This window comes from Lagopus leucura, unplaced genomic scaffold, assembly GCF_019238085.1.
Source record: "Lagopus leucura isolate 7727_CA_CO unplaced genomic scaffold, USGS_WTPT01 Super-Scaffold_100043, whole genome shotgun sequence".
Classification (NCBI taxonomy): domain Eukaryota; kingdom Metazoa; phylum Chordata; class Aves; order Galliformes; family Phasianidae; genus Lagopus; species Lagopus leucura.
The window spans coordinates 267,199-283,662 of record NW_024962290.1 but is presented as its reverse complement, the minus strand read 5'-3'; the positions used below and the strand labels follow the sequence as shown (position 1 = coordinate 283,662).

Genomic DNA, 16,464 nt, shown 5'->3' with positions numbered 1-16,464 from the left:
AGCAATGAGACCCAGAGCCTCAGTACCACAGCACACAGGCACCTGGTTCTGCAGGGAAAAAAATCAGGCTTACATGGGAGATGGCTACCAGCTCAACTGAGCAACATGGCAAGGTGACATGAGGGAAGTCGCAAGAGAGAACTGCCATGTACTGTCTGGAAGCTGCTGTGCTCCATGCAGCTGAAGCCCAAGGCATGGAGTGCTGGCAGGAGGTGAGAGCCCAGCAGCTCCCCTCTGACCCCCTGCACAAGGGACAAGGCTGGAAGGGGGAAATGGACATCACTGCTCATCAACCAAGCCCCAAGCGCAACGCTACGCCTGAAATGGAAGTTCTTGAGAACGGAGGAGATGCCAGCCCAGCATATTCCAAACCCTTGTTCCTTGTGTGCTTTCTCGGAGCTGCAAGCCAGCTCTTGGCACGTGGCATTGGTGTGGTGTGGCAGAAGGCCTGTCCCTGCTGGGACACACTCTGCCCTAAGGAGAAAATTCAAGGCACAGATTGGCTGTGAGACCTCACCTGGGGGCATGCTGGCTCCTGCCACACTGCGACTGGTCCAGCACAACAGCCTGTCCATCTGCAGTGCACAAAAGCAGCTCTCTTCCACCTAATAAAACAATTCAGCTTCTTGAAAACCTTGTTACAAGAGGCAGATCCCTAGCTGGCACTCACGGTGCGGGCTGATGGTGACAGGAGCTGAGGACTGCCACCAGCTCATGGGGAAAGCTGCCCTCTGGCCACACCAGCTCGCTCCTCCTTTCTCTCCTGCTCACCCTGGGGACTCCACACTCTCAGATCAGCAGGGCAGAATCTCTGAATCACTTTATCTGTGGAAGAAGCAGAACCAAAGGCTGCAAGAGATAGGCAGGCAGGTTTGTGACAGCAGCCCCGCTTAGTGTAGCAAACATCCTTTTCCTGGCATTTTGTTCTGCACCTAAGTGAATCAGCCTCTGCCTGCCTAATGAAAGAGAGGAAGAAAGTGGAAAATGTTTCCTTTGTTTCTCCTGCCTGTGGAGTCCCACCTCCTTATGGAAGGGTTGCAAGCTGCCAGCATTGCTCAGAAAGCATCCCATCACTGGGAATACACCCAGCCCCTGCCCTGCAAGAGCTCCCCGCAGTTGGCCAGCATCTCTTGGGCTGGAAACCACACAACAGCTGGGTTTTCCCTACAAGCTTGCATCCTCCTTCCTTTCCGGCTGCATCCTACAAAAGCAAAGGAAGGGAAGCAGCTAGCATCGTCCAGCGCCTTCTCTGCTCACTATGGTCCTACTGCAGTGAAACGATATCAAGCTCCTCATCAAGGGGGTTCTGTGTCACAAGCAAGGTTCTGCAAGCTCCAACTGGGATGTAACAGTTACAGCAGCTTCTCTCTTCATTACGTAGTGACAGTCACCCTGTAAATCAAGCTCTGCCCCCAGCAACACCCACACACACACCGTGCCTACGAGGCTGTGTAAATACATCTGGCAATGCTGCACAGGGAGCAGAGCCCAGCTCCTCTGCAGCAGCCCTGCCTGCAAGAGAAAGGAAGTCGCGCTCGATTTTGTCACTCGGGTTGATAAGGTACCATTTTACACCAATGAGCCTCAATGAGACAGCAGCAAAGCAGGAGCTGCTCTGGTATGCTCGCGAGCTGACTCAAAGGAAGGGTGGAAGAGCTGCTGCTGTGGCTGCCGGCAACCCATCCTCCCCAGCAGCTGAGACACAGCTACAGAAATGAGAGGCCACGACAGCCCACCTGCAAATAGGAAATCTGGGGCAAACGTTCGTTTCCATCCCCTGACCAACCAGTTCAAGACTGGATGCCAAGGGTAAAGGTGCCAACTTCAGAGGCAGAAAGTCACACCTATTCCACCCGTGCAACAAGCAGAAGGCAAACTACAGACAAGCATGCATTCTGGAAGCTCAATGCTTATCACAACTGAACATCTCTTTCTGCTCAGCCGTTATTCCTTCCTCTCATTTTCACTCCTCATCACCTGGTGTCACTGCTGCTGCCCTCGCTGTGTGCCTCACGGCCTGGTTCTGCTCACAGTCTGTGCCAGTTGATGCCTGGAATGTGAACAATTGATCTCAGATCAAAGAGCTCAGAGGCAAGCCAACAAATTAGGGGCAGATCAGGCAGATGCATGCAGGCCAAAGAATAAGGTGACCTACAAGTGGTCTCCCCAGCCCTTGAGCAGCTGAATGCCTTCTTGTAGAAGCCAGAAAAAAAAAAAAAAAAAAAAACCAAAAAAAAACCCTGCACTTTATTAAAGGAAAAAAAAAAAGGTAGGTTAGATAACGCCCTCGACGGAAATCCAACTTCCTCCAAATGGACAAGTCCCTCGTTGCAGCACTTCCTTCTCTCTAGAATAACTTCAGCTAGATTGTGTTTCAAGTGTGTCCATTCTGAGCTGCTGAGCTGGTGCCAAGCATCTCCGCAGGAGAAGGAAGCAAAGCTCACGGGAAAGCAGGCTGGCTTCCTCCCAAAGGCCAGGAGGGACTGGTGGGAGCTGAAACTGCAAAGATCCCAGCAGGCAGCTGCCTGCACCACTGCCCACATCTCGATGAAGAAGCTCCCCTTCCCCTCCCCACCGTTTTCCAGAGCAAGATTGTGAAAGAGAAGCAACATTACCACAGCGGAGGGAAACAGAAGCTCACCCTGGTTTTGTAATTGGGGTGTTAACTCTTGAAAGCTTTGTCTCCACTTTGAGACCTGGCAAGTATCTTCAGATGCTACCTCTGCTCCCTCTTTGCAGTGGAGAAAAGAGAACTGGAGCAGAATCTGCACCCAACGAGGTGAAGCATCTACCAAAAGTAAGCCTTGGGAAGCTGCTCTGGTCACACTGACCCTGGTGCACAGTGAGGAACGACACGTGCCAGCTACTCAGCTGTGCCCCACTCTGCAGTGTCCCAGGATCCTGGTGGGAAAACTGCACAGGAAAAGCAGAACTCCAGCACAAAGACTTGCAGAAAAAAGCAAGCAACAGGTGGCTGGCAGGCAGCACTACTCTCCTCCATTTCCACTGCAACACGAGCAAGAGGAGGGAGAAAGGAAGATGAATGTTGTGGCATGGTTTAGCCACAGCTTCCTGCTGACAAACCTCTGGGGCGGGAGGGCGGCCTCCAAGCAAGGAGGCTTCAGCATTTCAGTGGAGGGCAAAGGAAAAAGTCTCTGGGATGGTGCTTCTGCGTGCAAACACATCCATGCCCACTGCCCACCTGCACATCTCCTAGCTGCTCTCTGGAAGGAGCCTGTTAAAACCAAGCTTGAGATTTGATTGACAGAGAAAACCTGCGCCAAAAAGGAGTCTTCAAATAAACAAGAATCTGCAGAAGATGTGGTATCTGCCATCCCTTTGTGGCCCAAGATCACTGCTGCAGAAACCATTAGGATCTGCTGTGATCACTGCCCCTCACCTGCAGGGGTAATGACAGTGGTAGGAAAAGGAGACAGAAACATGGGAGTTACTGACACTGTGCCAAGAGGAACCCTTCTGTTACAGGCTGGTATGTGATGGACTCCAATCCCAGGAAGATGCACGTGAAGAATCCACTGCCAGGTAAGAAGTTGCTCTCCAGGATGAAATCTTGCTGACAGTTGGACAAAACCATGGCATGGCTTTTATGGCAGCTCTAGCTCAGCATCCGAATCAGCAATGAGCATGAGCATCCCCTCTGCATTTCTCACTGTTACTCAAGGCAATGATCTGTGTACAACCTGATCTAGCTGAGCACATCCCTGTTCACTGCAGGGGAGTTGGACTAGATGACCTTTAAAGATCCCTTCCAACACTAAGGATTCTATGATTCTACTTCATGACTGCTAGAGAAGGCAACAACACCTGCAAATAACTAAAGGGAGAGATGTATGGAGGGGAGGGGGTTTTCCCCAACCTTCACTGGCACTTGGAAAACCCACAGTCAGAGCAAAGCCCATTGCAGACCTGCCTTCTGATTCACACCTGAAAGTTCTGTCCCCACCTCGGGGACAAATCATGCTTAGACCACTTCACCCACCACCAGCCCAGAAAAACAGATATTTAATACAGCGATGACTAACCCTGAGAAACTCTCACAGATAAACCTCCGGGGATGTTTATTACTCGAATCGAGGTGGCCGTTTCCTCCTGAGAGCTTTGACCCAGCAGCACGGGAGGTCCCCAAATAAAGGGGTTCTCTGGTTCCATTCCCCATCAGCAAAACTGAATTCAGAGGTTAGGATCTTTTATCAGACCAGAAAACGTTCTGCCTTTCAAAGCCTATGCAGCTAGTGCCCAAGTGTCTGATGGAACTAAGCAGAGCAGCCCTGCTTTAACTCAAGGCTTGAAGCAGGGCCTGGGCAGCAGCAAGCTCCCAGCACTGCCATCACCACAGCAGCGCCGGCAGCCCGGACGGTGCAACCCAGCAAGCCAGCTCCGAGGTCATCCTGCTGCCACCCACTCCACTGGGTAACTCTGCACCTAAGGCTTCATTTCCCCAGCAGGGTGGAAATGTAGCTCCCACGCCATGCCCAGGAGCAGGGTGCACTGCAGCTGGAGCAGAGCACAGGGCACACTCCAGCACCTGCCTGCTGCTCCGCTGCAGTGCAGACGCGGCCTTTGTTCCCCAGAGCTCACTCATGAGCACGTTCAGGAGCAAGCTCTGTGCTGGCAGCCAGCACGTAAGGCACAGGAAGTTTCTCTGTAATGTGGAGGTGACAACCCTGCTTTCCACAACAGGGAGAGAGGCTGTGCCAAGGAGAAAAGTCTCCACCTACAGACATCAAACCCACCAAGGCAAAGAGGTGAGATGGTTGGTTGGGGAACCAAGAGGAAGGTGGAGAAATGGGACAAAAAGCACAAGGAGACACAGGGGCAGGTATTCTGCCAAGCAGCAGCACGCAGGAGATAAAAGGGCTGGGGAGGGGCTGGAGAGCCCTTAGAGATAGGGGTGGTTACCAGGAGCTGCTGAGGCGTGATGGAGTTGTCTGTGTAGATGCAGAGCTTCTCCACAGTAAGGGGCATGGTTTCCCGCAGCTTGGAAGCCAGCAGCATGCAGACTGCCCCCAGAAGCTGCAAGTGATTCTTCCGCACGGGGACAGATGACAGGTAGCGATCCACGTAATTCATGGCCAAAGGGAACACCTCCTCTTCACATTTCTGCTCCTCGCACACCTGAGAAAAACCAATTGAGAAAAAAAGAAAGAAAACCAACTGAGAAAAAAAGAAAGAAAAAAAAAAAGGAAATTTTAATCAGCACCGGACTCCCCAGATCCTGCCTGACCGCAACTTCAAAGGTTCTGGTCAGGATGGTGTTTCACACCTATCTGCAGAGCTATGGCAGCACCGCAGTGCAAAGGTGCAAATGAGCTACAGGTGTTAAGTCTACAGCTTCCACAATAGCAACAGATTCCACCAAAGCTGTATGCCTTCATTCATTTCTTCCTGCAGAACTTGAATGTGGTTAAAAAGAGCCCAATTGCTTCATTTGCAGCCTAGTAACTTCTGCTGGGGATGCCTGCTGACAGCTGAGCCGCCTCGGAGAGTTTTGACCATGGGGGAAACTCACACTGCCAGCAGCGCCCAGCTGGGGAGCCGCTTGTGCAGCATCCCCAGCCAGCCCCAAACGTCCCTCAGCCACACTGGCATCACCACCACAAGCAGAACCCCAGGGCTCTCCATCCCAGTCCTTTGCTCTGATCAGTCAGCACCGCAGCACCAGTCACAGCCATACAGATATTGAAGTTTCTCCTCAGGCAGCACTGTGCTTCCCCAGCAGCGACCCTGCATGGGCTGCACACAGTGCTGGGAGCAGTGCCAGGTGTCACCTACTTTTTGACAGCCTTCTGAGCTCCCCAGCAACAGGCTCCAAAGCAGCGTTTGTCTAACTAACCTTCTCAGAAAGGGAATGGCAGAAACAGGACAATGCTAATAGGAACAAGAACAAACACACTCGCTAAAAGCACCGTGCCCCATCGTTTCTTTCCGATGAAAAGCAGCGGGCTTGATCCAAAGTCATCTGCTTTTTGCAGAATGTTCTTTCTTTCTGTGCTTGCTGACGGCACGCTCCGACCGCCTCACCAAGAGATCCCCGAGGCGTCCCTCTCTGCAGCGCATCCTACAGAGCCGCATTCGTTTTTCATTTAGGGAAGGAAACGCTAGCGATATTATTTCCCCCTTTTAACGAGGCGTACTCGGCCCCGCGCAGGACACGCGATCCTCCGCACCGCCATCGCCGCTCAGCCCCCCCTCCGTGGGCGCTTTTTGGGGAGCACGGTGCGGTTGGGGCTCCCAGAACGTTATCGGGAGCGCATGGGGTGCACAGCTCGGGGCGATCGCTTCCAGCACAAGCGCTGCCCCCTCGCTCCCCCCCGTCCCCCACCCCGTACACCGGAGCCGCAGCAGGACGGACACGTCCCCGCCGCCCCCCGGGCCGCCCCGCACGCCGCACGAAGGACCGTGCCGGGAGCTGCTCTCCTCTCCGCCTCTCGCCGCCTCCTTCCCGCCGGCGCGGGGACTTGCGGGGAGTGACGACGGGTGCAAGAAAGCGCCGGTGCCAGGGCCAGGAGCTGCGCGCGGAGGCGTAGAGGAGGCGCCGGCGGGGGCCGTACCTCCAGCATCCAGAACGCCAGCATTTTCCGCATGTATGGCTTGATCTCGCGCTGCACGCATTGGAAATAGGAGACGCGGGGGCTGTAACGCTCCTCCTGGCTCAGCAGGTTCTGCAGCACCCGCCGGTCCCCCAGCAGCTGCGGGTCGCGCCCGGCGCGCGGTACTCGAGCCGCGGGTTCCACGCACAGCAGCTCCATGGGCGCGGGCGGGCAACGCCGGCTCCGCTGCTGCGGCCGCGAGACGCCGGGAGCGGGAGGCGCGCCGGGAGGCGGGGCCTCGGCTCGGCGGGGCGGGGCCTCGGCGCTCGCAGCCAATCGGCGGGCAACTTCGGCGTAACGCGCCGAAAGCCGGAGGTGGCCACGCCCCCCCAAGTGGCGGGGCTCGCGGCGCGCGGCGGGCTGGCAGCACGTGGGGCGGCCGCGGGAGCCGCTGCCATGTTGGGGGGAGGCGGGGAGCGGCCGCCCCCGGGTCTGTCCCGGCCCATCCGGCGGCCGCGTGCCCCCCCCCGGGTCCGTTCGGTTTGCAGGAGCTGCTCCCGGTGCCTCGGCGAGGCAGAAGTGCCCGTGAGGGCGAGGGATGTCCAGGCAGGCTCCAAAGGGACGGTCCCCAAGCCCACAAGGAATGCACATCAAGCCCGTCATTACTGTTTCTAACAGTAATTTTTCAGCGTTCAGTCCTATTCCTTCCCCTGCTTTTTGTGGCCAGAGCCTTTCAAGGCTAGGAAAATAATCAGCTGTGTACACAACTCGGAGCCAGTCTGTACTTAGGCTGCTGTCTTCCAAAAGTTACCCTCGCGTTGTGACTGGTGCAGCTCCTCAGCAGATAGCAACCTCAGTGTCTGCAGAGATAAGGCCTTGCAGGGCTCCGCTGTTTTTGCAGAACAATGAACAATAGTTTGGAAATACCTTTGCAAATTGTACCCTGAGCAACTTCTTCAGGAATTTTCAGGGAAGCTGAAGTCTTTCAAATAACTCTGCAGTGTGCCTTCTGCAGCACAGGGTTTTTGTCCTGGGCTGGTACTTTGTTCAGTCTGCTTGCACCTGGCCCAGCAGTAACTGCTTTGTGGCATGGGAAGTTGAAGGCAGCAGGACACACACCCACCCACATTGCTCCATGCAGTTTCTAAGCATCTACAAAAACTGGGATGTCTCAACTTTGCTACTGCACCAGAAAACAGCCTCTAAAACGCACAGCAGATTCTGCAGTTGGGATGTCAAGGTTTGTCTTTGAGTCTGAAAATTAAAAGAATTCAAGCTCTAGAGGTCCATTTTTATGGACGTTCACAAAACCAGCGATGGAGGCAATGTGCCCTCCTGGGACGGTGCTGCAACGCGGCATCTGCTGCAGCAATGGGTTACAGCCACAAATGTCAGAGGTGGGAAACACAACGCACGTCAGCCATGTCTCTCACTGCTGGACTGCACAATTCCCTGACATTTCTACCTGTCTTAACCTTTGAAAAGAAGCACCTTGCAGCACGCGCTGCTGAACCACATCTGTGCATGGGGCACTTATTCAAATATAGCATTATATATCGCATTCTGATGTGCTGAGGAAAGATACACAGAACTGGATGGAGATAAACCCAAATCCAATTCACAGCAGCAATCTATCTGCAGTCCTGGGAAGACAATTGCTTGTGCTCCACAAGGAACAGAATAATGGAGGGCTTTTGGGATGCAGCGTCATCTAAAGAGGGTTCAGGAACATCTCTGGGCAGTTCTGCTGGAGTTATTCTTTAGTATGTATGCCTGTACATACGTTTAGGGTGAGGAACAAAGAACCAAGGGAGCTAGCAGTGAACTGATTTGCCACAACAGCTACTGCCCCCAATAACTCCTTTCTATGGGTGTCATTTTGACACGCTCAGTACGTTTTTGTATTTTCAGCCACCTGAAAAGTCTTTTAATGAAGAATGAACACACAAAGTTAATAAGTAAAACAAGACTGAAATCTTTGTTCTCTTTTTCCACACTGAAAATGAAAAACATCTTTTTGATCAGTTTAGAGATTTGCAATACCACTCACGACACTGAACACAAAGGTCACATATAGAACATCAGTACATCTCACACGTGGGGATCCCACCTCTGCACTCACACAGACGGCTTTCATTTGCTGACTGATGCCACTGTATCAATTTGTTGTGATGAATGCCCTCAGAATACCACACAGCAGTGATGCAGAGCTGGAGAAAAGAAAGGGCGACAGCAGAATGAATCCGATCAATTCCACCCCTTCCCTGAAAAGAGAAAGAGGGATTTCTGTAGGTGAGGTGAGATTCCCAAATCCCTCTTCCAGTTCATTTTTCTTTCACCCTACAAATAAATCTTCCCGTGGTGTGGGCAAGAAATATTTGAAGAATCCACGGGAGAGGTCTGTGTTGGGCAGCCTGCTGGTTTTCACCTGGGACGACCCCCAGCTCCACTCCCCCGTTCCCTCATTGTGAGCGGCCCCCATTTGTGCAGGGGAAGAGAAGGGCCCCACGTCCCACATTTTTAGTAAAAATAGCAGCTATTTTCTCTAGTCAGGCAAAGGGAAACCACAGCACTGGGTTCTTGGTCCTTCTGGTTTCTGGGCTGTGTCTTTTGAAATTGAAAGTTCCGGGCCCTTTTCCAGACTTCATGGTCTTGCTCCCATGTTCCCCCGTGTCTGCAGGGCAGCCCCTCTGGCCGGAGCTGGGCTTGGTGGCAACTGTGGCCCACGGGGAGAACGAAGCCAGTTGCATAAGAAAGTTTCCTTCCAGATGATGACTTGGCAAAACCAGTGCCTCTGCAAGCCACATTATCAGGCTAGGAAGGCAAATTACAGGCTGAGGGCGTCCCCAGAAGCCTATTGTGTGGGTGTGCAGAGGGGAAAGAGAAAATTCCAGGAAAGCCAAATTTTGGTCACTGCTGCCCGTAGATAGTCAGCTTCCTGGCCCTGGCAACAGACAGCACAGCAGCATTAAAAAAGGAAATTCCTTCAGAGTAAAAATTAAAAAACAGATAGCCTCCAGACTTCCAGGACCTCCAACCAGCAGTGTTGTTCTTTGCTGAATCACAGAGCAGGCTCATTTTCTTGGTATGCTTTGGACGAATTGCGAAGACTGACCAGCAGCTGGGGCTTTTAAAGGGGCGATGCGAATGCAGGGCTGATTGTGGTGGGCATGGCTGGGATGGCCATCGAGAAAGGGTATTTCTGAAAGCTCTTCTCTGCAGGAATTTCCAGCTACATCACTTGGTATCGGTGGAGGATGTAGTTCCAAAGGCTCTCAATGAAGCTGTATTTTTTCCACACTGCTTTCTGATGCATTTAGAGCTGCCTCCCATCCAGTTTTGATCTACCAAGATCTAAGCCATCCTCGTCCTTGGTCATACTGCAACTACAGTGTCAGCAGTGACATCAACACGAAACTGCTCAACATACATCAAACCAAATCCAATGAACAAATAACCATATGATTTGCTATAGGAAATCCCCCAAATAAAATGAAAAGCAGGTACCATTTTGTGCATGAGAGGGGAAGAGCGCAGGCGGTATTTCACCCTTTCTGCTTTAAGGATTTCAAAGCCCCTCAATCTGTTGTATTTCACATCCAGTTTTCCTTAGCAGTGCCCACGAAGACAGGCTGTGTTCGCAGGACAGCACTCTAGGGCACAGCATCGTGCTCCTGCAGCCGTTCCCTGGCTCTCCATGCAGGGGAGCTGAGTGTTTCCCAGTCCTGCTCCCATGCTTCGACGTGAGACAGCTGCTCCTCCCCATAGCAGCCCTCTCTCTTATCTCATATCTCATTCATTCTTAAAATTCGGGGGGTAAAAAAAAAAAGAAAAAAGCTTTCACTGAACTGAAGCGCAGTTGGGAAAATGTAACGCTGCAGGATTTAACCCAGGGGATGTGTTTCCTAATAGCTTTCCCATTACTGGCAACCACTGCATTCCCTTTCCTCTGACTTGGTCAGACTTTTGAGTACAACTAATTAGTTCAGAGTGATATCATCTGAATACCGACTGTCCGCAGCGCTCTGATACGGCCGGCTCTGGTGTACGCCAGCCTACTGAACAAAGCTCCGTGTTCCTAAGGTCAAAATACAACCTTCCTGTCAGTTTCACTCCCCATATTAGAGCAGCTTTTGCTGTAATTCGGACCAGTCCTCCGTTTAAATGGAAATAAAAGTGCTGAGTTTGTTACATCCATGGCTTCTACACCCACATGCGCCCATTCCTGCCGACAGCAAAGAGGTGCAAGCAGGAACAGAGAGATGCAGTCATACACGAGAACTTCACCAACGAGTCCCTTTTGGCAAATCCGTTAGGAGAAGATTTCCAGATGCAGTCATGGCTTTGGGGCGTCTCCATTTCAGAGCAGCTGGGCCAGATCTGACCCCAGTGGAGCCAGGACAGATTGCCACAGCTAACCATTAAATGCAGCTCCACCTGACTTTCTACAAAAAGCATTAAAACAAGTCGGTCTTCAACTGTCATTTCAGCAGCTGTTTTCTGCCCCGGTTCCCTTTTCCTAACAAATTCTAAAATTAAGCTCCATTGTCATTGACTCAGGCTCATGGCACACTGAGCAGCCCCAGGTGAATGCTCAGTTTTGCTCCTAAATCAGACATTTCAGAAACCTGCCCAATTCTGCTGAAAGAAAGACTAAAAAAAAAAAAAAAAAAAAAAAAAAAGGCAAAGTTGAAACCAATCAATTTCAGAAAGCTAACAGGGCTTGGAAAGCCCCCACTTGTGATATATTTAGTTAATTTCAGGGGAATATCTGTGGTAGCCAATTATGCAAATTGTTAAAAAATACCACCCCAAAATTTTACACATAAAATATGTATTTTTTCAAGCACCCTTCCCATGCCCATCCTTCCTGCCCTTTTCATTCCCTGCCCTGAGATGATCTTCTTGTCTACGTATGTCTCACGTGCCCTGTTCAGCAGACTGGATGCGTTTGGGCTTTTCTAAGCACGTTGGGTTGCGTGGCATCTCTCATTTGACATGACAGTGCCAGTACCTACGGCCTGTCTGCTAGCGCCAGCTGGAGCCAGCACAACAGCTCCCATCAGCACAGGCAGAATTTGCCATGGGCTGCACTGCAGAAAGGGAAGTGATGAGGCAGGGGACTGGCCCAGCCGGAATACAGCAGGGAGAAGGGAAGACTTTGGAGATCTGCACTCAGCGCTGCATACTGCAGCCAGGTATGCCATAGGACTGCCACGGCTGCTCCCTGGGTTCTTGCCCACGGCCACTCTTCCCAGAACAGCAGGGCGGGCAGCAGAGCACAGCAGCAAGGCCACAGCCAGCACTGTGAGGCAGCACAGCGGGCTGGCGGTCAGGAGGGCTGGGTTTAACTCGGACGGCCAGCTGGAGAAGAAGGGGCACGTCTCTGCACAAGGCTGGAGGGGACACTGGTCCTCGTTCCCCTTTAGACAAGCAGAGGATAACAGCAGCATCACACTGCTGCTCCAGTGAGGGGTGCAGGCTGGGCCTGAGCAGACTGAGCTCTCCGGCTGCAGAGATTCCGCAGTGCCAGTGACGGGAAGACAGGAATGTCATCAGAGCTGAGCCTGTGCCAGGTCCGAGTCCTTGGAGGGAGGCAGGACAGGACAATGTGTGTGTGGGCCTAGGAGTGTTTAGGGGAAGGAAAGAAACAGATTGATACTCCCTGACTTCCCCACTCGCAGTGCACCTGGCTCGCTGCTCCCTTCCAGCACTGCCTGAGCACAGCCTACAAGAGCTCTGAACTGGAGGCAGACCTTGCAGGCAAGCCTTTACTGTGAGCCTGCTGGCTGCCCTCGCTTCACACCCTGCTGTAACTGAAAGGAAACATCCTGCACCAACGCCGCCTCGCTCAGATGGCAGTGGGCACTGAGCTGAGCTGCTCCCAGCCCACGTCTGTGCATGGCAGATCCCCGGCCCTGCAGCCCCAACGGCAGCCCTAGAGCCCCGTCTTTGCAGCCAAACTGCTTTGGCACACAGTAGGTCAATGCATTTAAGACAGAATGCGTCCCCTCTACCTGGGCAGTGTGGAACACATGCAGCAGTTCAGATGGCAGCCAGAAAAGGAAAACTTTGAGGACCTACAAGGCACAGCAATTAATTACGGGCAAAGGCAAAATGTCAAACCTCTGTGTTAGTAAATGGAAATCAGATACAATTCACACAGCAGCACAAGGCATCTCTCGGAAGTCTCTTTTGCTGAGTATCAGTGTGCTCATCAACACCCCTCCCAGGGGCACAGATGTCACCGTGTTTCTTGTGACTGCCACATCCCGGTCCCTCCACACATCTCAGCAGATAGAAGAAGATCAACTTCACTGAGATGCTAATATCCATCATAACATATGGATGCATTTCTCCCGGCACTTCTGCTAGTTGTATATTATCTACATATGCTCCTGCATTCGTATCATCAATAATTACTGACATTAACAACATGCTAATGAGACACACTCTGTGAGTGAATACACATCACTGAGCAAGGAGCACTTCTGCTGTATTTAGGCAGATCTCTGGTGGAGCAATTCAAGCAGCAGCCTGACACATTAACCATTTCTTCCAACACCAACCTGCTGCTCCATGCCTGCTCTGAGCCCTGCAGCATAGCATCACAGCCCTGCCTCTCCTAGCACCACAGCAGTGAGGTGAGAGAAGATACTTTTGCCTCCTGAGCCACTGAAATGGTAAGCTGAAATCAATAGTGGTTTATGTGACTGTGCTGAGCTGGAAAAATTGGTACTGTGCCCTATTCAACTATTCCTACAGCAGCCACCCAGTCAGACCTGTTGCCCTCCTGCTCCGTGTGTGCAGAAACACGCAGGGGATGGGAATGAGAGGTACTGCCACGCCAGTGTCAGGCTCCTACAGGGATACTGCCTGCAGCAATTAAAACACCAACTTCCTTCCCACTGTCAACTGACAAACAGGCTCCTGCAATCAGGCATGAGTGCTTCTGAGCTTATTTTTGTAGCTCTTCAGCATTCTTTACGCAGCGAGGTGGCAGACCATGTCCTCAAAACAAGCATTAACGTTAGGACAGCAAGCAGCCTGCTGTGGGCACATGGATGGGAGCAGAGGACCCGAAAGCAGGCTGGGTGTGCTCCCACACAGCGATCAGCCCACAGTATCCGTGTCACACTGAAGAACCCACAACTGCTGCCAGTGTTTTGAAACTGTCCCCCATCAGCAGCTGGGGAAGGAGAGATGATGGGATGGCAGTGCTTAGACTGCAAAGGAGTGCAGGAGCATCCTCACCTACGGATGGGGAAACTGGGGCAAGGAGCACCGAAAGGATTTGCTTGGTGCTCCTGGCAGACAAGGCCACCTGGAGAGGGAGCCCACAGTTCCCAGCAAAAGCCAGGGCTCAGAGCTCTCTCCACCACAATCAAACATGTTGCAGGGACAACATCAGTGCTGAGCTCCTCTCAGACACATTCTTGTGTGCTTGGTGCCATAGACACAGCTCTCTTGCCCCAGGCACTGATCTGTATGGCACTCACTTGCACATATTTTCCACTGCTCTGTGATGTAGGGCTGTAAACTCCTCTCTGGATGATTTCCCATAGCCTGGCAAACAAAGGGACCTTGCAAATGGTGTTGGCTCCTCATTACCTCCTCAGTGGGGAGACTCCCTGCCCAGGACCACTGTGCCAGTCCCAGAGCAGGCTCTAAGCAATGGCAAGCACAGAACTGCTGACTAGCCCATGTCACAGCTGCTGATTATCTGCAACAGCTCAGAACTGGCACCACGGAGTACAATGCTTGCCAGGCCTACCAGAAACTTACGATGATAAAAACTTCTTCAAATATGCACTCCAAAGCCCACTGCAAGCAGCAGAAAAACGCTGGCCCGGCAGCTTTAGATGCTCAAACAGGAGATGCTGGTTTGGACTCACACTTTCTTCTCTGGCATTTTGGACCAGTCTGGTCCCCTGACCAACCTGAACTTAACACGAGCCTTGAAGGAAGTAAAGGAGAGAGACCCCTACCACCCAGCACAGCCGGGCAAGCAGGAGAGAATGGCGTGGGCAGAGAGCTGCAGGCAGCCGGTGGAAGATGCCAGTGGAGGACTGAGCAAAGCAAGGAAACTGAAATGCACTGTTCTGCTTGTTCCATGACAAATGTGTGCAGCTCAGCTGGCAAGGTGACAGGAGGAAATGGTGCCGTCACATTCAGCCAAGGAACTTTTGCTTCCCAGGCTGAGCTCTGAGCAGCTCATGTGATGGAAAGCAGAGGGACTTGTTTCTCCTCCCACCTGAGCTCCAACCGCTTCTTGCATTCAGATAAGGCAAACGTCAAATTGGCACATGATTTTGAATTCTCACCCTAAAACAAGACAGAAACTGGTAAGATGCATGCATGGATGCTAGGAAAGCCAGAAAGGGAAAGAAAATGGAGGGCAAGGAAGCAGGGGGGAGATCTAGATCTAGATCAGATCTAGATCAAGGGCTGCATTTTCTGAGGCACTCAGCAGCCAGCAAATCTTTTTGTTCTCAAGGCAATGGCGGAAGAACAGAGTCTGGATAACCCTTGGAGGCAGCTGAGCCTTTTTTTCTAAAGCTGCCCCTCCCATTCCACATCTAAGATGAAGATTTCACACAGACGAGAGCTGTTTGATTTAAAGGCGTAATCCTGTGGTCACCACTGCAGCACACGGCTCTGGTTATCTGAACAGAGACTTTGAGAGTCATGGTCTGCCCTGAGGTTGCCATCTGGGAACACGTGCCAGGCCCAGCATGCTGGGAGGTGACCTGGGAACCCTCCTGCATGATCCAGCCTCTCGGCTATGTGGTCTTGCCCTGCTTGGCAGCTGACAGTCCTTGCAGTGCAGAGGGTCAAGAGAATCATGGTCTAAAAAACTCAGGAGAAAGTCAAACATACAGCACAGCAGCTGATCCCTGCGAGATGCTGAGGCCAGGAGCACAGATTGCCTCCAAGAGTTAACAGAAGAGCCCAGGTCAGCTGGGAACTGGATGAACTCTTAATTGCTACAGAGGGGGAAAGAACAGGAGGCCCTGAAGGGAAAAAAGAAAGTTTGGAAGTGGTGGGAGATGACATTTAAGAGACCTCACTGGTACTTAGATCTCTTGAATACCCTGCAATTGGCCACAGAAATTGGAGTGACTCCAGGTCCTTTGGGTCCCTTTGAGAAAATAGCTCAAAAATAACACACACACACAAAAAAAAGCCTGAGAGGATTGACCCGTGCCTGATGCTGAGAGCAGATGCACCAGCAGAAAGGAGAGCCTCTGGGAGCCCCTCCACGGTCCAATGCTCCTCTGATGTCCGCTGGCTCGCCTGGCACTGCTGAAGGGCATCAGTGCATCGCTTGCTATTTTGGACACCGTCCCTTTCCTGTGGTCATGCTCTGGGGCAGACGAGTTGCACGCAGGTTTGCAGTTAGCACTCAGTGCTTGATTCACAACGCAATTGTTGGGGGAATGGGTCGATCCCCTGCCCCACACGCTGGGTTAGCAGGCAGCTCCCTTGTACCCACTTACGGACCAGGAGATGTGCTGCTGCCTAAAGCGCAGCTGAATATGGAAGGGCTTCATTTTGGAACAAAAGCTGTGAGCAGCTCCAGTGGAGCCAGGAGCAGATTCTACTTGGAAAAAAAAACTTTTCACTGGCATCTGTAGTGAAAGGAACGAGATCTGGGTCTTGGTAGTGAATTGCTGGGTCTGGGAATGCTTGAAAGGTTTCCTAGAGACAACAGTGTAGTGCATGGAAATGTTTTCCATTTGCAATAGCACTCCTAGCTCGTTCCTCTCAGTGCACCAACCTAAGCATGACCTTTTGGGGTCTGACAGCTAACAACCAGTCCTGGCTCCTGCCACTTCCTTTCCAGCCTACAATGCCAACTTCTTGTGATTCCTAAGCACGATTACAAGCCAGAAGGGGCTCAGATATCAAG

The 16,464-nt window shown here is 52.2% G+C and overlaps 1 protein-coding gene across 6 annotated transcripts in view; it reads right to left on the bottom strand.

Annotated features, from left to right (window-relative positions):
- CCND3 (cyclin D3) overlaps positions 1-16,464 on the bottom strand; it is a 37,823-nt gene that overhangs the window by 5,813 nt on the left and 15,546 nt on the right. For 3 of the 6 annotated variants that reach the window (XM_042884263.1, XM_042884259.1, XM_042884262.1), the window contains exon 2: positions 4,921-5,136. In XM_042884263.1, the coding sequence (XP_042740197.1) occupies positions 4,921-5,091 (171 nt within the window). In that variant the 5' untranslated portion in view covers positions 5,092-5,136. Of the gene's footprint in view, positions 1-4,920; positions 5,137-6,572; positions 6,771-8,661; positions 8,816-16,464 lie in introns of those variants that run through there. The other 3 variants (XM_042884260.1, XM_042884261.1, XM_042884257.1) reach the window with 3 other exon arrangements.